We start from the raw sequence: 20,790 nt of genomic DNA, 5'->3' as shown, positions 1-20,790 counted from the left end.
AGGTGGCTTATGGTTAGAATGATCCCAACATGGAGGCACCTGGGTGGCTCAGTTGGTTAAGCACCCAACTCTGGATTTTGGCTCAGATCATGATCTCAGTTTGTGGTTTTGAGCCTCACTTCAGGCTCCATGCTGACAGCAGGGAGTCTGCTTGGGATCCTCTCTTTCCCTTTCTCTTTGCCCCTCCCCTGCTCATGCTCACTCTCTCTCTCTCTCAAAATAATAAACTTAAAAATAAAAATTCCAATGTGATGGGGAAGAGTAAATATATTGGAGCTATGTTCTGGAGGTAATACTTAAAGAATATTGCCTATTATCAAACCACTGCTATAGATATATAGATAATAGCTATTCTTCCCTCCCCTCCCGCTTTAAAAAAATTTTAATGTGGTAAGAGAATAGCAATTCTTTTTTTTAAATTTTTAACGTTTTTTTTTTCAATTTATTTTTGAGACAGAGAGAGACAGAGCATGAACAGGGGAGGGTCAAAGAGAGAGGGAGACACAGAATCTGAAACAGGGTCCAGACTCTGAGCGGTTAGCACAGAGCCCGACGCGGTGCTCGAACTCACGGACCGCGAGATCATGACCTGAGCCGAAGTCGGACGCTTAACTGACTGAGCCAACCAGGCGCCCCGAGAATAGCAATTCTTAACCACATGTATTAATATAATTAATATGGAGAACTAGTTACAAAGGAGTTGAAAATACTGACAAGCCTGAGGGAATCATGAGACAATGCAGAGATGAGCAAAGAAAGCAGGAAGCTGCTAACCCCTAGGGCTAGAGGGATCAAGACAGGAGGTAACAACCCAACTAAAATCAGAGTGCCCAGCTGGCTCCGTTGGAAGGGCACGCAACTCTTGATCTCAGGGTTATGAGTTTGAACCAGACGTTGGGTGTAGGAGATACATACATACATACACTTGAAATAACCCAACTAAAAGCAATTGGAAAGGGATGAGTATTAATTTTCTATTGTGTAACAAATTAACCCAAACTTAGTAGCTTAAAACAACACACATTTATTATGCCACAATTTCTGCGGGTGAAGAGTCAGGCGCAGATTAGGGGGTTCCATACTTGGGGTGGCAAGACTGCAATCAAGGTGCTAGCCAGGGCTTGTCTCTGGGCTTAAATAGGGATGGATCCATTTGCTATTAAAAAAAAATTATTGAAACATCTGGAAAAACTGGAATGAAGTCTAAGAGTTAGATGGTAGTAACATAATATTTCCTGAATTTGATGGTGCTACTCTGATTATATTCATTTATTATAACTGTTTATGGGAAGTGTTGCTCAACTATTTGGAGGTAATATGACTTGAATTTGCATTCCCATATAAATTTTAGAATCAGCTTGATGCACACTAAAATAATCCTGCTGAGGATGATATTGCATTGAATCCATAGATCAATTTGAAGAGAGTGGATATCTTTAAAATATTAAGTACTCCAATTGAGTATTCAGTTAATAACTGAATTTGCTTTGATCTTCTTTAGCGTTTTTCAGTATTTTGTAGTTTTTAGTGGACAAGTCTTGCATAGCTCTCCCTATATCTATTCCAAAGATTCAGATTTTTTTATGCTGCTATAAATAACAATTTCTCGTTTCTTTTTTATGTTGACGTATGAAAATAGAACTTTTTTAAAACATTTTTTTAATATTGTTCTATATGTAATAGGAACCTTGCCAAGTACACTTACTACTTCTAATAGTTTATAGATTTTGGATTTTCTACATACACACTCTGTCATTTACAAATAATGAGGCTTATTTCTTCCTCTCCGACACGTTTTTTGTTTTTTCTTGCCTTATTACTATGACTAGGACCTTCAGAACAATGTTGAATAACAGACATCCTCATCTTATTCCCAATCTCAAGTATGATGTCTGCTGTAGATTTTACAGAGATCTTTTATGTTTATTTATTTTAAGAGAGCAAGCATGTGCACGTGAGCAGGAGAGGGGCAGAGAGAGAGGGAGAGAATCCCAAGCAGGCTCCACTTGTCAGCACGGAGCCTGAGGCAGGGCTTCGTGTCACAAACCATAAGATCATGACTTGAGCCAAAATCAAGAGTCAGAAGTTTAAGCAACTGAGCCACCCAGGTGCCTCAATATTTTTTATCAAAATAAGAAAGTTCCCTCTTGGGACACCTGGGTGGCTCAGTTGGTTAAGTGTCTTACTCAATTTCAGCTCAGGTCATGATCTCACTGTTCTTAAGATCAAGCCCCAGGTTGGGCTCTGGGCAGACAGGTGGAGCCTGCTTGGGATTCTCTCTCCCTGTCTTGCCCTCTGCCCCTCCCCCACTCATGCTAACTCTCAAAATAAACAAACATTTAAAAAAGAAGGTTCCCTCTTCCTAGTTTGGTGAGTTTTTAATATGAATATCAAATGCTTTTTCTGCACCTATTGAAATGACCTTATAGTTTTTTTTCAATGTGAAGTACATTGGTTAAATTATCTCTGCATTCCTGAAAAAAAAGAAACCCACTTTGTCATGTATTCTCTTTTTCATATTTTAATATTTAATTTGCTAATATTGTACTTAGGTTGAACTTGTATTTTGGAATTATATTCATGAAAGAGTTGTCTGTAATTCTTTCTTTTAATCTCCTATGTATGATCAAAGTTATGTCAGCTTGGTAAAAAGAATTCGGAAATGTTCTCTCATTGTCTAATCCCTAGAATTTATGTAGACTTGATATAATATTTGAAAGAATTCAGTGGGGATGTCATCAAGGCCTGGAATTGGTGGGAAGATTTTAAGTAACAGATTTGATTACTTTTTTATTTAGATATATATTTACATACCATAAAACTCACCCTTTTAAAGAATAAAATTGAGTGGCACTTAGTGTATTCATTAAATTGTGCAATCATCACCACTAAGTCCAGAGCAGTTAAATCATCCCAAAAAGAAACTCCACATCCATTAGCAGTCACTCACCGAATCATCCTCCCTCCTGCTGGAGTGAACTATTATGAATTATTTCATATAAGTGGGACCATACTCTACGAAGTCTTTTACATTGCTTCTACTTAGAATAATGTTTTTCAAGATTCATCCATGTTGTTGGATGGATGAATACCATTCCATCATACATACGTACATTTTGTTTATCCATTCATCAGTTGATATACATATGGCTTGTTTCAATTTGGGGGTTATTACTAATGCTGTTATGAACACTGACATGCAAATTTTTGTGTGAGGATATGCTTTCAATTTTCTTGGGTAAGAACGGAAGAATGCTAAGTCATATGGCAACTATGTTTAACTTTCTGAAGAACTGCCAGACTGTTTTACAAAGTGACTGTACCATTTTATAGCCCATCAGCAACATAGGAGGGTTCCAGTTTCCCCACATCCTTGCCAACAACTGCCATTGCCTGTCTTTTCAACTGTTGCCTGTCTTTTCAATTATAGCTATCCTAGTAGGTATGAAATAGTGTCTCATTGTGGTTTCATTTAGATCTCCCTAATGACTAATGATGTTGAGCATCATCTCACGTATTTATTGGCAATTTATTATCTTCTTTGGAAAGATATCTATTCATATACTTTGCCCATTTTTACCGAGTTGTCTTTTTACTGTTGAGTTGCAGAATTGTTCATATATTCTAGATATTAGTCTCTTGCAAATATGTGATTTGCTCCCATTGCTCCATTCTTTCATTCTCACATTCTAGGAGTTGTCTTTTGCCTTTCTTGAGTGTCTTTTAAAGCACAGTGTTCTTAATTTTGATGAAGTCCAATTTATCTATTTTTCATTTGGTTGCTTGTGCTTCACATATGTAAGAAATGACTGCCTCATGCAAGGTCACAGAGACAACTATGTTTTCTACCAAAGAGTTTTATAGTTATAGCATTTAAATTTAGGTATCTGATGCATTTTGAGTTAATTTTGGGATAGTGTGAGGGAGAGATTCAACTTCATTCCCTGGCATAAGGCTATGCAGTTGTCTCAACATCATTTGTTGAAAAGACTATTAGTTCTGTTCATCAAATAGATTCAACTATTTTAACAAATACAGAGCTATTCAGATTTTTATTTTTTTAGAAATGTCTACACACAGGGGCACCTGGGTGGCTCAGTTAACTGTCCGACTCCTGGTTTTGGCGCAGGTCATGATCTCACGGTTCGTGAGTTTGAGCCCCACATTGGACTCTGTGCTGATGGTGCAGAGCCTGCTTGGGATTCTCTCTCTCCCTCTCCTGCTCACGTGTTCTCTCTCAAAATAAATACATAAAACTTTTTTTTTTTAATTTTTTTAAAAAAAGGAAGAAAGAAAGAAATCTCCATACACAGAGTGGGATTTGAACTCACAACCCTGAGATCAAGTCACATGCTCTTCTGACTGAACCAGCCAGGCACCCCCTAGATTTTCTTATCTGTATTTTTTCAGGTACTTGACCACTTCATCTAAAATTTTAAATGCAGCAACATGCATTTATTCATACCTTCTTGAAAGATTTTTAATGAATGCAGAAGCAGTGAGTGATGTCTCCATTTCATTCTTTTTTAAGTTTTATTTAAGTAATCTCTATACTCAACACAACCCCAAGATCAAGAGTCGCATGTTCTTCTGAGTCAGCCAGCACCCCTCCATTTCATTTCTGATATTTGTTCCTTCACACTTTTTTCATTTGTCTTGCTGTGGATGTCTTCTCAACATGACTCAACTTTGTTAATTCTAATATGTTCGCTTTCTATTCCAATAAATTAAGCTCCTTCTTCCCTCTTTGTGCTTTAGTTTTTAATAACTTGAAGCCATTTATTGACTTTTAGCTTTTATTCCCTTGTAATAAATACTCCCCTCTAAGCACAGCTTCATCTATACATCATGAATTTTGAGGTTTTATTTTTATAGTAAAAACTTCTCTAACTTCTGTGATTTTTTCCTTAACTCAAGATGATTTTGGAGTATGTTTTGTAGTTTCTAAATATGGTATTTTCTAGCCTTTTTTTCCCCTAGCTCATTTTCCTTTTTTAAGTAATCCTTATGACCACATGAGGCTCACGACCCTGAGATCAGGAGTTGCATGTTTCACTGACTGAGTCAGCCAGGTGTCTCCTCCTTATTTTATTTATGGTCAGAGAATGTACTAAGATTGATAATGTTTTGATTCTTTAGACTTCCCTTCTGCTAAGCAGGTGGTCAACTTTTGTAAATGTCCCACATGTACATGAAAACATGTATTATACATTTGTCAAATACAGTAGCCTACACGTGGTGGTTAGGGCTCCTGTATTTTCTATAACCATGCCAACCTTTTTTCTAGGACTGTGTAATCTATGACTGTGGATTTCTCTTATTTCTTGTGATAAATTTAGAAGCTATTGAATTCTATAAATTTAAAATTGCTAAACCATTCTGGCGAATTAGTCCTCGCATGATCAACTGTTTCTCTACTATGAGTTTTTTGCCTGAAATTATGATATTAATATAGCCACAGCAGCTTCCATTTAGTGTTTATATGTCTACATCCTTTCACTTTTCACCTTTCTGTAGACATTTTGGGTCTCTTTTGTATATAACTGGGTTGTATCATTATCTGAAAATGTCTGTAACTGGAGGATTTTACTCCATTTACACTTACTGCAATTTCTGATATATTGGGATTTAAACATACCACCTTAACAATTGTTTTCCTTGTCACTTTTCCCGGGTTTTCAGTCTTGCTTTCTTTTTAGGTTGAGTACTTTTTTTTTTCCCGTTGTTCTATTTTATCCCACTAGTATATAGTAATATACCTTTACAAATCTTTTAATGTAATTACCCTAAATATTACAACATGCAATTCTGAATATTCAAGTCTAATATAAAATGATGGCTTAAACCTTTCCTCAGACATAATGACTTTAAAACTTTTCCATTTATCCTCCTCTCAATTTACATAACATTGTTTTCATGTACTTTAGTCCTATTTTCTTTTTAATGCTAAAGATACTACTTTAGGTTTAATATCACTATATATATATATATATATATATATTTTTTTTTTCTTTTTAAGAGAAAAAGAGAATGCATGAAAGTTGGGGAGGGGCAGAGGGAAAACGAATTTTAAGCTCCATGCTCTGCATGGATCAACACCTGAGCCACCCAGGTGCCCGTTTTAAAATCACTATTAACTTAAACCCCCATATTTACCCTGTTATTCCTCATTCCTTTTTTCATCTCCAATCTTCTATCTGGCATCATTTTCCTTCTACTTAATGACATCATTTTTGTGGTTAGGAAAAATTTCTCACTTTTTGTGTGATATGTTATTTTTTTAATTTTAGAGAAAAAGAGCATGCATGCAAGCAGGAGACGGGGGGGAGGGAGACAGAGAGAGAGAGAGAGAGAGAGAGAGAGAGAGAGAGAGAGAGAATCTCAAGTGGGCTCCATGCTCCGCGCGGAGAGTAGGAATATTAATTTTACCTTTCACACTCTTATTAACATTTTTGCTTGGTATAGAAATCTACATTTGCAGTTATTTTAATTCCATCACTTTGAAGATGCCATTCCATTGTCTTCTGATTGCCACTGGTTTTACAGTCTGTTATCATATATTTGCTCCTTTGGAACATGCCTCATTTCTTCCACTGCTCTAGACTTTTTTCCCTAGTTCTTAAAAATGGTAATATTTACATAATTATGACTTTCTCTGAATGTATCTTGCTTGAGGTTTGTGGCACTTCCAGAACCTACAGTGTGGGAGGCCAGACCCCAGTGCCAGGCTGAGACCGGGTGGAGCAACAGCTCCCTGTTGACTCAGCCAACCCGGTGGTTCTCCCTCCCATTCCCCCATTTGCAAAGGCATACGAAAGCCTTGTCAAGGCTGAGAAAGTTAATTCCTGAAGCCTGTGGTCTGTGGGTGTTGGCAGTAATGTTACCCCCCTTTTCTACCCTGGGTCAAATAGAAACAAACATGGGAACTGTGTTTTGCTAGCAATCTATCAACAAGGTCTTGTTGTGACCCGTTTAGAAAGTTCACAAGGTACACAGAACTAAATGGTTTGGCTGGCAACGATCATGTGAAACCTGTTCTTAGAATGACCTGATCCATAAGAGTCTTATAAAAGATTGTGTACAGCAACAATAAAGCCGTCACTTGGGCCATCAGCCCAGGGGCCCCTCCTATTCCCAAACTGGCTTCTCTTTTCTTTTTTTTTTCTTACATTCCCCTACCCTCAGGACCCTGATCTCGGTGTTTGTTGCGCCGGTCGCAACACTACAGCTTGATGATTTTCATAAAATTTAAAGGTTTCTTAAGAATTAACTTCAGGGGCGCCTGGGTGGCGCAGTCGGTTAAGCGTCCGACTTCAGCCAGGTCACGATCTCGCAGTCCGTGAGTTCGAGCCCCGCGTCAGGCTCTGGGCTGATGGCTCAGAGCCTGGAGCCTGTTTCCGATTCTGTGTCTCCCTCTCTCTCTGCCCCTCCCCCGTTCATGCTCTCTCTCTGTCCCAAAAATAAATAAACGTTGAAAAAAAAAAATTTTTTTAAAAAAAGAATTAACTTCAAATATTCTTTCTTGTCTTTCTGGAACTGCAATTACATTAATGTTGTCCCATCTCTGTGTTATATTCTTTTCTGGTTCCTCCCATCCTTTGGACTCTCTATACATTATTCTGAATTTTTTCTCTTCTGACCAAACTTAATTCACAATTCCTTCAGCTATATTTCATCTGGTGTTAAACTCACTCACTAAATTCTTAATTTTAGCTTTGTTTTTATTTTTTAAATTCCTAATTCTATACTGAATTTTATCCAGAATTTAACAGAATAAGAGAGAAGCAATAAGTACAGTAAAACATACATAATATTAGTCTGTACAATGTACAGGATGGCATGAAAGTAGGCAGGGGAATTTAACACTTCAATGGACACCTAAAGCTTAAGTTAAGTTGGAAATCGTATGAAACAGTTTGAGAAGGGAGATCACTATGAGCTTGAGTATGAAAACATGAAGTATATTCCCCCACATGTTTGGGGAATTACAAATTGGTATGACTAAAATTTAGGGGCAGACTAGGTAGGTAATAATGGAGGAAGACTAAAAAGAAGGCAAGGGCCAGATCACAGAAGACCTTACATACTAGATGAAGAGTTTATACCTCACCCTATAAGAAGGTTAACAAAGAAAAAAATGGTAAATTTATTCTAGAAAGGTCATTCAGGCAGAATTATGGGAAAAGGTATGAGGACAAAATAAGGCACAAATCAATTAGTAAATCTACTGGAATATCAAAGCCAGAGAAGACCAGAGCCAGAATCACAGCACCAATACAGAAGGATGGACTAATATGGTAAAGTACTGTACCCAGTCTTCAGGGACTGAATATGAAAAGGAAATAAGGTCTAATCCCAGCTTTCAAGCACTAGTCAGAGATAAGAGTACCACAGAACATTTAGAAGAAAGATAGTGTAGGATAATGCCATCTCATTTAGATCTCTTCTAGTAAAAAGGCTATGCAAGTATACAGAAGAGGTTACTATTAGAGCACATATCAGTAAAATCTGTGTTGTACCTTGAACTCTGATTATCATCCTTCAAATATAATGGCAAAGATTTTTAAAATATTTTTTATTACATCTATACCATATTTACATATAAGTATTTAACTTCTAGATATTTTCCTATTATGTTATTTTAATTAAAACAAAACCATGTTTTCTCTTACTTAAGTATTTGATTAAGGTTTTAAAACTCAAGACACTTTAGGGGCACTTATTTGGCTCAGTTGGTAAAGCATGCAATTCTTGATCTCAAGGTAGGGAGCCCAAGCCCTACACTGGGTATAGATCTTATTTAAAACAAAACAAAACAGGGGCGCCTGGGTGGCGCAGTCGGTTAAGCGTCCGACTTCAGCCAGGTCACGATCTCGCGGTCCGTGAGTTCAAGCCCCGCGTCGGGCTCTGGGCTGATAGCTCAGAGCCTGGAGCCTGTTTCCGATTCTGTGTCTCCCTCTCTCTCTGCCCCTCCCCCGTTCATGCTATGTCTCTCTCTGTCCCAAAAATAAATAAACGTTGAAAAAAAAAATTTTTTTTTAAATAAAAAAAATAAATAAAACAAAACAAAACAAAACAAAAACTGGGGCACCTGGGTGGCTCAGTTGATTAAGAATCTGACTTTGGCTCAGGTCATGATCTTGTGTTTCATGAGTTCTAACCCCATATCAGGCTCTAGTGTCAACATGGAGCCTGCTTCCGATCCTCTGTCTGTGCCCCTGACCAGCTCATGCTCTCTCTCTCTCTCAGAAAAAACATTTAAAAGAAAAAAACTGAGAATGTTTTAAGTTTGCAAAGACAAAAGATTAATAAAAGTAACTTTACCTTTCAAATGTGACTTTAAAAATTTTTTTTTAATGTTTATTCATTTTTGAGAGACAGAGAGAGAGACAGAGCATGATGAGCAGGAAGGGGCAGAGAGAAGGAGACACAGAATCCGAGGCAGGCTCCCAGGCTCCGAGCCGTCAGCACAGAGCCCGACGAGGGGCTTGAACTCACGAACTGCGAGATCATGACCTGAGCCGAAGTCGGACGCTCAACGCACTGAGCCACCCAGGCACCCCTCAAATGTGACTTTTTAACAGCAAAATAGAAAAGTGGTAAACCGTCTCCATTAAAAAAAACAAAACAAAACAAACAAAAAAACAATACTCCCAACAAAACTAAAGGTAAGCTTACATGTTGAGCTAATTCAGATAGTACATAAAGACATGGACAACCACCTTATTTTAACCCCCCCCAAAAAAGTATTTACTGAATCTTATATTCAAGTTTTCCATATACAATTCGAAATAAATTATCCTTGAAAATAAGATGTTTAAACCATGCAACATAATCTCTGCAATTGTACCTAGTTAATATAATATTTGCCTTAAGTACACCAGACAAATATTTACAAAATAAAAACCAGCATAAGTATTTTTGTATCTGAGAGCCTGACATTCTAATCCACTGGATTAACATTGTTTCCTAAGTATAGTAATATAAAAAAATCTCTTTGGGTACTCAACACATTAGAAGTACAACTATCTACTTATAATTGCCAACTTCCAACAATATGACACATCAGTAAACACCAACACAATACTTTAGCAATCATTATGTGAAATGACAAGTGAGAAACAAAACTCTCAATAACGATGGGTCACCAAATTCTTTCGTCTAACAGTTATTATAAAAAAAATTTATTTAAGAAACCTAAATACACATTCATGATTAAACATTTTAAAATTAAACTAAAATGTTATAAAATTTCCTTTTTCTCTTTTACAAAACAAAGTCTCAAACATAAAAGGTTAAATTTAATGTTAAATATTTCTTTTTTTTTTTTTTTGGAATTGTTTTCTGATACTATCTTAGTAAATTATTTATTCAGCCGCTTTTTTAAGTTCTCAAGGTGTTCCATTTCAACATCCTGTAATGCCAGTACTATTGCTTTAGACAAGGAGGGATTAAATGAAATCGTCATTAGACAACACAAATCTATTAAATCTCTCTGACACTTCTGCAAACCTTCCAGGAACTTTTGGTATTGAAGAGGATCCTTTTTTAACTGTTTCATTTCTGGTACTGAAAACCCTATCAGACTAGTAAGTATCTCATCCACAAAGTCTACATCTAGATATCCAGTACCATCAGAAATCTTTGCTGTTATACTCCAAATGCCACCAGAACTTGAAAGATTTCCAGTTAAGGTTACAATAAATGCTTTGACCTTCACTGTTGTAACTTCCTTTGGTTTGCTGGCCATTAGGACAGACAAATAGATAAAGGGCGGAGAATACAAATCCATGGCAATAGAAAGATTAGTGTTGTTCTCTGATGGCCTTAAAGAACAAGACTGTAAATGATGATCATTTTCACTAGAAATGTGTGAACTCCTTTTTGGTACATTATTTACCAGCTCTCCCTTTGATATTTTATTTAAGGAATGTCCATCTGCACTGCTGAAGGTTTGTTTTACTTTATTACCTGTCTCTGAGTCCTTATCTTTATTTGTAAAATCATGGGGTAGGGGTACATTACTATGAACTGAAAAAACGCTACTGTTTTTGTCTTCAACAGATGGACAACTAAATAATTTGTCTTCATTAGTCACTTGTTCGGATACATTTTTTTCATTCCAATTACGGTTTCCACTTTTGCAAATCAAAGAAAAATTATTTGGAGTATTAGGTTTATGTAAAAATCTCTCTATGCTTTCATCTGGGGTTCTGTTCAAAGTCAATAGCTGTAATTCTTTAGTCTTCATTTGTTCTTTCTGGACAGTTTCTTCTAAAAGCAAGGCCTCCTCCAATGAAAAGTCATCTAATTCCCCATCAGTGAAATGCATAGGTTGATTTGGTTGTTTCTCCTTGGGTTTTGGAGAAATAATATGTCGTGATTCAAAACTTGACTGTCTTGTGGGAACAGTATTTGAGGAACTACCTGTGCTGAAGCATCTTCTTTCTAAGGAGGTGTCATTATTTGCTGCAAGCTCATTTTCATCAAGACTTGCCAAGAGTTCTTCATCAGAAGGTCCTAATGCAGGATCCAGAACATCTGTAATTCCAGGGATGGTCTGGTTACAATTATTTGGTATGACTGAAACTACACGATCAGGTTCCCCAATTAATCTTGCAAGTACTTTTTCTTGGGCATATTCCTCTGAAAGGGCATCTACTTCTCCTCCCAAAATCTTCACATTTTCTGGTTTCAATAAAAGAACACCAAGACGGAAAGAAATGTTTCCATAAATCAAAATTTTTGTACCTGGGGCAAGATCACTATGAAGAGCTGGAATAGACTGATATTCCATTCCCTGCATTTGTACAACTCCATCAGTTAGTTGTAACATCAACATTCGTGAAGGCTTTGCTTCCCAAGGTTTTAGGGTTACTTGTGTTTCAGCTGTAACTAAGTCATTCGTTGTATTCTTTCCTCTCAACTTTTGTATCTGGGAATATGCAGGTTGACTTACATCAACCAATGAATTAATCTGCAAAGCAAAAAATCCATTCAGTTCTCCTTTTGGAACTTCTAAAATGCCGTCAGGTAAAACAGGATGTTCCAAATCTCTCAGGTCAGTAAGGAGCCACTGCTCAAACACTTGTTTATTCATTTGTGCCTGACTCAAATTAACATTATCATTTTCTTCTTGGATCCAGTTAATACAAGCTTCCAACCACATTAGAGGTACTTTAACATGCCACGTAGCTAAAAGCCAGGTTTCAACTCTTAATGCAATATTAGTTACACTCATTTCTTTTAAAATAAAAGAAATATTATGCAAGTATTACCTGAAAACAAAAAACAAAAAAAAATTATGATAATTCAGTATATTTAAATACAGTTTCTACAATTCTCTACAATGCACAGGTATAACCACACCCTTTAGATTTTTCTCTCTTCAACATCTTAAAATTCTTTGACTTTCTACATGGCCAAATTCAAATACCACAAGTAATCCGATTATATAATGAGAAAAGCAAAAGGTTTGAGACAGATATATTCCGATTTGAAAGCTAGTTCTGTCAAGTTACAAGTTCTGTGGCCTAATACAAATTTCTTAACTTCTCTAACCCAGTTTTTTCATCTGTAAAATGTCAATACCACCATTTATCTTCCAGGGTTGTTGTGAAGATTATACAATTAACATTTGTAAAGCATAATGTCAGACCTATGAAAGACACTCAGTAAATGGTAGTTATTATATTAATAACCAGATTCTAATCATTTAAAATTTAGTCAAGAAACAATAGTCGCTAAGGTTGTTTTCCTATGTATAATTCATGTTCTATTAAAATGTTTACCATTAGGGTGCCTGGGTGGCTCAGTCAGTTAAGCACCCAACTTCGGTTCAGAACACGATCTCAGAGTTTGTGAGTTCAATCAAGACTGCGTCAGGCTCTGTAATAACAGCTCAGAGCCTGGGGCCTGCTTCAGATTCTGTGTCTCCCTCTCTCTCTGCCCCTCCCCTGCTCACAATCTCTCTCTCTCTCTCTCAAAAATAAATAAACATTTTTTAAAAATTAAAAAAAAAAACACTTTACCATTCTGTTTGCCCATTTAGCACTTAAATATGTGGTCTATGCATAAAAATATAGTAACAATAGACTCTGTGCTGATGTAAAGTATCTCATTTGTTTCACTAAATAAAACTCAACGGTCCTTCCTACGAGATACGAGATAAATGTACTTCTGATTTCTCAATATAAAAGCAGTAGCAAAACACTATGAAACACCAATTAACACTGTGTTCACAAAAGTATATTTTTTCTCCCACAGATCAAAATATCTAAGAGTTAAAATTTATAAAAGTTTTAACATGTCCACAAGAAAACTTACCATTTGGAACAGGAACATATAGGATTTGATGATAGGATTTGGAACTGGTTGTTCAGTGGAGTAATTGTAACCTCTACTGTTCAGAAATGGCCCTGGGACAAGAAGTGGTAAGGGTTATAAGGCAAAGCCACAGAAAGAATCACTGGTCTATCTGTATGAGTGTTAAGAGTTTGGTGGTATGGTTTTGGGAGTTCCTATTATCAATCAGGGCAGAGTAGAGGTAAAATAATAAAAACATGAGGTTTTGAATGAGCTAAATAGAAGCAAGTGACCATGAGAAATTTACACACTCCCTCTTAGTGTATTTCTTTATCTATATGCTTAACCTCACAGGGCTACTGTAAAAATTAAAGATAGGAGAGGATGGCCCACAGGGCACTGGCACAGGCACGTATCTTAGGCAGCTGGGTCAACTGACCCAAAGGGAAGATCCAGCTGAACTCCGCATCCCTACCACCATGACCTGTCAGTCATAGGGTTTACAGCAGCTTCTGTAGGCTGAGAAGTGGGTGCCCAGAAAGTGTCCAAGGTCCACATGCAAAAGAAATGAAAGCTGAAGCAGGCAAAACCAACTCAAGCTGAAACAGAACAGTACAGCCTACAGAGAGAGAAAAGTGTCCAAGGCCGAGGACACTGTGGCTCTGGGATCCCATGGTAGTTGCAGCAGTGGAGACAGCCCAGGAGATGATGACCATCCTCTAGACCTAATTCCAGCAAAACAGGGATGAAGTCCTAGATAACCTCTTAGACTTTAAGACATCAAGCAGAAATCCATGAAAACTACCACATAAATGGACAGGAGAATAAGAAAGAAGTGCCTATTCAAAGGATTGGAATTTTACATGCCTTCATGGGATATGAAATTTTAGCAAAGCTTGAATTATATTCTCATGAAAAGGCATTAAATTATTTCTGTATATTATACAGTAGGTCCTTTCAGTTTTTGGAGAATAACAAATCTAGCTTCTTTATGTGAACTTAAAGCTTACCCTAATGTACAACATGGTGACTATAGCTAATAATACTATCTGTATTCGAAAGCTGCTAAGAGAGTAAATCTTTTTTTTTTTAATTTTTTTAATGTTTATTTATTTTTGAGACAGAGAGTTAGAGCATGAACAGGGAAGGGTCAGAGAGAGGGAGACACAGAATCTGAAGCAGGCTCCAGCTCCGAGCTGTCAGCACAGAACCCGACGCGGGGCTCGAACTCACAAACTGTGAGATCATGACCTGAGCCGAAGTTGGAAGCTCAACCGACTGAGCCACCTAGGCACCCCAAGAAAGTAAATCTTAAAAGTTCTCATGACAAGAAAAAAAAAAAAAATCTGTAACTATATAAGGTGATGAATGCTAACTATTAACTAGACTTACTATGGTGATCATTTTGCAATGTACACAAATATCAAATCATTGTTGAACCATTGAAACTAATATAATGTTTGTATCAATTACACTTCAATTTTTAAAAGACACCAAAAAAGCTTACTGAAAGACTTCACTTTTTTACCTCATGTCTCTTAGAAATTTAATGAGTATACATTGTCTGGTCCCCTATGTCTTTTAGCTTAAGCAACATATATCAATACTGACTTTTTCTTTATTAGATGTAGTTTAAAAAAAAATGTTTTTAAAAAAGAAAAGGGTTTAATGTTTTTTCCCCCAAAAGTTTTTCTTGAGGGTCAGGAGCTTTCTCTATGAGAAAGTAGTAAATAGTTATTTGTAACCTGTGTTAAGCAGCAGACAGCCTTAAAATAGTCTTTTCCACCTAAGAGTTAGAACAATAAATACTAGCATAATTGTCTGGCCTGCTTTTAGTTTCTCTTAATCAAAATTACTAGACGACAGAATTCAAGAACTGGCTACCCGTTATTACTTGGTATGCTGATAATCATTTAAAAGTAAAGACTATCGTGCAAAATAAATAAACAAAACAAAACAGATGGAAGAGCCACTATATAATCTAGTGGTTCAGAATACAACTCTGGAGCCAAATTACACTTATAAACTCTGTGACCCTAAACAAGTGGTCATGTTATTAACAAATGGTTAAAATTTAAAGGAGTTATAGTTGTGAGGATTACATAAATAACATTTTAGAGGAGGAGCTAAAAAAGGTCATTATCATTACAGAACTAGTGAATCTTTACAGTGAAAAAAATGAGAATATATACATATTTTTTTAATTATTGTGATAAAAATAGACCATGTAAAGACTGATTAGAAGACTCTTTAATAAAGACATTTAAGACTATGGCATCCCCGGGGTTTCTGGGTGGCTCAGTCGGTTAAGCATTTCTTTTTTTTTTTTTAATATTTGTGTTTTTTTTGAGAGAGAGAGAGACAGAGTGTGAGTGGGGGACGGGCAGAGAGAGAGAGAGAGAGAGAGAGAGAGAGAGAGAGAGAGAGAGACAGGGGCACAAAATTTGAAGAGGCTCCAGGCTCTGAGCCTCAGCACAGAGCCTGACACAGGGCTCGAACTCAGGAGCTGTGAGATCATGACCTGAGCCAAAGTGGGACACTTAACAGACTGAGCCATTGAGGCGCCCCTCTAAGACAATCTTGTAACAATAGGCACATTAAATAAAAAATGCAATGAAATGACTATGAAGAGAGCCAAAAACTCCAAAAAAGCTATTTTTAATATCATCAGAAAGATAATAATATCCAGGTAATAAGAATCGGATTCTGTAACAAGAAATATTCATAGGACAAAAACAACTCTTAGAAATTTAAAATGATAGCAGAAATGAAACACAGTACACTGAATGGAAGATAAAGTTAATAAAATCTCTTCCAAAAGTAAAACACTGATTTCCAAAGAAATCAATGAAACACAAGGAAAAAGAAAAAAAAAGCCCCATAAGTCTAACAGACTAGGAGTTCCAGAAAGACAAAAAAGAGAAAACAAAGGAGGGAGAAGGAAGGATTAATCAAAGAAATAAATTTACAATTTCCAGGACTTAAAGAAAAGAGCTTCCAGATGGAAAGAACCCAATACAGTGAATAAAACAGACATGTAACAAGGCATTATCTTTATGAAATTTTAGACAGGGACAAAGATGCTGCAAGCATCCAGAAAAGGATAACAAATATCAATGAATGCAAATGGTTTTAGATTTCTCAATAGAAGCTAGAAGGTAAATGAGCAATTCCTTCAAATTTCTTAATGAAAATTATTTCCAACCTTCTACCTAGGCAGACTATCAATCAAGTATGACAGTGAAATTAAACATTTTCAGATCAGCATTGTCTAAAACAATTTTTGTAAAGGAGGATGTGCACTGCACTATTATAACAGAAATAAACCAAGAAAGAGGAAGAAATGAGAGGAAAAGCATTATAGCAAAAAGTATGTGCGCGATGTAAAGGCAAACAGCCCAGAAGGTCCAAAGAGAAATTATTTTTCAAGAAGATAAATCCTGTAAGACCACTATTTCCAGGATCTCATGTCTTTTTCTTGGTTTACACTTCTCTTAGAGCATCAATATATCTCAATATAGGGGAGAGATAAAAGTAACTGTAGGAGTTAGGGGTTAAACTGATAAAAATATAGAGAAAACAAAACAAGGCCATTCAAGAGAAAAGAACATGTTGTACTGGAAAGATAAAGCAGTACTAGTATACTACTAACCTTAGTTATAAATAACGTATGTGTTCATAACAGACCCTCTGAATACTAACCTGAGAAAAATTTTAACTTAGCTATGCAGATTTTTTTAATTTTTTAAAAAAGTTTATTTATTTATTTATTTTGAGAGAGCGAGCAAGCATAAGCAGAAGAGGGGCAGAGAGAGGTGTTATACACCTGAAACTAATGTAATATTGTGTGTCAACTATACTCAAATTAAAAAAGAAAAAAAACTAATGGTATGAAAGACAAAATACTGTCCCCCTGAGATCAAGAATAAAGCAGATGGGGGCACCTGGGTGGCTCAGTCAGTTAAGCGTCCGACTCTTGATTCCAGCTCAGGTCACAATCTCACGGTTCATAGGATCAAGCCCTACACCAGGCTCTGCGTTAACAGCACAGAGCCTGCTTGGGATTCTCTTTCTCCCTCTCTCTCTGACCCTGCTTGCACACTCTCTCTCAAAATAAATAAATAAACATTAAAAAAAGAAGAAGAAGAAGGCAGACATCGAACTCACTTCAGCACATATAATAAAATTGGAATGATACAGAATATTAGCAGGGGCCTCTGTGCAAGTATGACATGTAAATTTGTGAAGCGTTCCATACTTTTATGAAATAAAAACTAAACAACAATACACACACGCAGATGTCTACTCTCAACATTTTAACATTTACAGGAGGCCCATGTGAGTGCAATAAAGAAATAAAAGGTTTATAAGTTAAAACAGAAAAAAAAAAAAATAGCATGCAGAAAGACATACAGACCAATAGAACAGAATACAGAACCCAGAAATAAACTCTCATAAATACAGTCAAATAATCTTCAACAAGGGTGCCAAGATTACACAACAAAGAAAGGATAAGGTCCTCAGTAAATGGTGCTGGAAAAACTGAATATCTACATGCAAAAGAATAAAAATGGACCCTTACACCATATTCAAAAATTAAAATGGAGATCTAGTGTTTATTTTTGAAAGAGACAGAGTCTGAATAGGGGAGGGGCAGACAGACAGCAAAACACAATTCACAGCAGGCTCCAGGCTCTGAACTGTCAGCACAGAGGTAAAATGGAGATCTAAACATAAGACCTAAAATTATAAAACTATTAGAGAAAATATTGGAGGAAAAACTTCAAGACACTGGAACAGGCAATGATTTCTTGGATATATCACTAAAAGAACAAGTAAAATCAAAAACAGACAAATAGGACTACATCAAACTCAAAAACTGTGCAGCAAGAGAAACAATAGAATAAAAAAGCAAGCTACAGAATAGGAGAAACATTTGGAAACCATTATCTGATAAGGGGTTAATACCCAGAATATATAAAGAAGCCAATAACAATAACAAAAAAAAATTTTAATGGGCAAAAAACACATTTTCCCAAAGATATACAAATAGCCAACAAGCATATAAAAAGATGCACATCATCATCACAAGGGAAATGCAAATCAAAACTGCAATGAGATATCACATCACACACCTCAAATGGCAACTAGCCAAAATAAAACCACAGAAAATAACAAGCGTTGGTGAAGATGTGGACAAATTGGAACACTTACCCACTATTGGTGGGATTGAAAAATGGCACAGCAGCTATGGAAAACAGTATGGAGGTACCTCAAAAAACGAAAAATAGAACTACCATATGTCCAGCAATCCCACTTCCAGGTATATATCCAAAAGAATCAAAGATAATCTTAAATAGGTATTTGCATACTCACATTCACCGTGGCATTATTCACAACTGACAAGGTATAGAAGCAATCTAATTGTTCAACAACGGATGAATGGGTAAATAAAACGTGGTATATAGATAAGAAGGAATATTATCTAGCCTTTAAGAAAAAGGAAGAAAATCATGTCATATTGAATAACGTACATTAACCTTAAGGGAATTATGCTAAGTGAAATAATCTAATCACAAGGGACAAATACTGCAAGACTCCACTTACATGAAGTATCTAACGTAATCAAACTCATAAAAATAAAGAGTAGAACTGTGGCTGCCAGAGACAGGGGAAGGAAAAATGGATATGGGATCTCATTCATGCAAGATGAAAAAGTTACAGAGATCTGTTGTACAACAACGTGTATATAGTTAACAATATCATAATTGTTAAAAAAAAAATTGCTTAGAGGATGGGGCGCCTGGGTGGCTCAGTCAGTTAAGAGCCCAACTTTGGCTCAAGTCATGATCTCACAGTTCATGAGTTCGAGCCCCACGTCAGGCTCTGTGCTGACAGCTCGGACCTGGAGCCTGCTTTGGATTCTGTGTCTCCCTCTCTCTCCGCCCCTCCCCCCACTCTCTCTCTCTCAAAAATAAATGTTAAAAAAAATTTTTTAATTGCTTAGAGGGTAGGTGTTTTCCACAATAAGAAAAAGAGAGGGAAATCAAGAAGGAAGAGGAAAAAAAGAAAATTACTCCTAAAATAAAGATAATATGAATATTTATCAAGAAAGCACCAAAGAATCTACAAAATAGCTACATTGCCTAATAAATGAGTTAGCAAGATACATCTTTCTCCTGCTCCATTTTTCACACTTTTGTGCTTTTTGTTGACGATTTCACTGTTTAAAATGGTCCCCAGCATAGTGCTGAAGTGCTGTCTAGTGTTCATAAATGCATCAAAGCTGCAATGTGTCATATGGAAAAAAATGAATCTAACAAAAATACATGTAGGATATTTACCCTGAAAACTACAAATTACTGATGAAAGAAATCAAAGACGACCAAAACAAATGAAGAGACCAGCTGTGTTGAAGACTCTATCTTAAGGTTTCAGTTCTCCCCAACTGATCTAGAGATTGATTCAGTGCAATTCCATTCAAAATCCCAACATCTGTTTTTTGTAAAAAATGACAAGCTAAGTCTAAAATTCCTAAGGAAAGGCAAAGGAACTGGAATAGTCAAGATAATTTTGAAAACAAAAAACGAAGCTGAAGGACTCACACTATCTGATCTCAAGACTTGGTATAAAACGTCATAATCAAGACAGGAAGGTATTGGCAAAAGGATTAACACAGAAATTAATGGAAAGACAAGACAGTCTAGATATAGACCCACACATAATATGGTCAATTGGTTTTCTACAAAGTTGCAGTGACAATTCAATGGAAACAGGATAGTCTTTTGAACAACTGGTGATGAAACAACTGGACAATTCATATGCAAAAATACGAACCTCAACCAATACCTCACACTATATATAAAAATTAACTCTAAATGAATCATTGACCTAAATATGAAAACTAAAACTATAGAAAAGCTATGAGAAAAGTTAAGACAAAATCTTTGTGACCTTGGTTTCTTAGAAGTTTTCTTAGGGAGGGGTGGCTGGGTGGCTCAGTCAGTTAAGCAAGTGTCTTCTGCACAGGTCATGATCTCACGACTTGTGAGTTCAAGCCCCGCATTGGGCTTTGCACTGTCAGTGCAGAGCCTGCTTGGGATTCTCTCTCTTTACCTCTCTTTCTGCCCCTTCCCCACTTGTGCTCTCTTTCTTAGAGTAAATATACTTTTAAAAAGGTTTTCTTGGGGACAACAACAAAACTATAATTCATAAAAGAAATTAATGAATTGGGCTTTATCAAAATTTTAAAATTCTGCTCTGTGAAAAACACCGTAAGGAATATAAAGCCTTATCGGGGTACCTGGGTGGCTCAGCCGGTTGAGCATCTGACTTCAGCTCAGGTCATGATCTCATGGTTCATGAGTTCAAGCCCCGCATCGGGCTCTGTGCTGACAGCTCAGAGCCTGGAGCCTGCTTTGGATTCTGTGTCTCCCTCTCTCTCTACTCCTCCCCCACTCATGCTCTGTCTCTCTCTCTCTCCTT

General features: G+C 36.5%; 1 protein-coding gene, 1 non-coding gene and 1 pseudogene across 4 annotated transcripts in view; 2 read left to right on the top strand and 1 right to left on the bottom strand.

The window, feature by feature from the left end:
* Nucleotides 1-1,004: 1,004 nt before the first annotated feature.
* Nucleotides 1,005-20,790, bottom strand: part of RMI1 (RecQ mediated genome instability 1) — a 28,534-nt gene continuing 8,748 nt past the window's right edge. The window contains exons 3-4 of one of the 3 annotated variants that reach the window (XR_015243486.1): nucleotides 13,327-13,418; nucleotides 1,005-1,156 (exon numbers count right to left, since the gene is read on the bottom strand). Coding sequence is in view for 2 of the 3 variants with exons in the window: in XM_086685093.1 (XP_086541219.1) it covers nucleotides 10,364-12,241 (1,878 nt within the window). In the remaining variant the exon portion in view is untranslated. Of the gene's footprint in view, nucleotides 1,157-9,663; nucleotides 12,279-13,326; nucleotides 13,419-20,790 lie in introns of those variants that run through there. The other 2 variants (XM_086685093.1, XM_086685095.1) reach the window with 2 other exon arrangements.
* LOC147574769 (V-type proton ATPase subunit G 1 pseudogene) lies at nucleotides 13,785-14,302 on the top strand (annotated as a pseudogene).
* LOC112868763 (U6 spliceosomal RNA) lies at nucleotides 17,465-17,567 on the top strand. The gene has a single exon (XR_003224356.1). It is a non-coding gene; the product is annotated as a U6 spliceosomal RNA (small nuclear RNA).

Source organism: Puma concolor, chromosome D4 (assembly GCF_028749965.1).
Source record: "Puma concolor isolate L17-30 chromosome D4, mPumCon1.1.hap2, whole genome shotgun sequence".
NCBI classification, from domain to species: Eukaryota; Metazoa; Chordata; class Mammalia; order Carnivora; family Felidae; genus Puma; species Puma concolor.
Note: the sequence above shows the minus strand (reverse complement) of the source record. Positions and strands in the feature narration are given on the sequence as shown.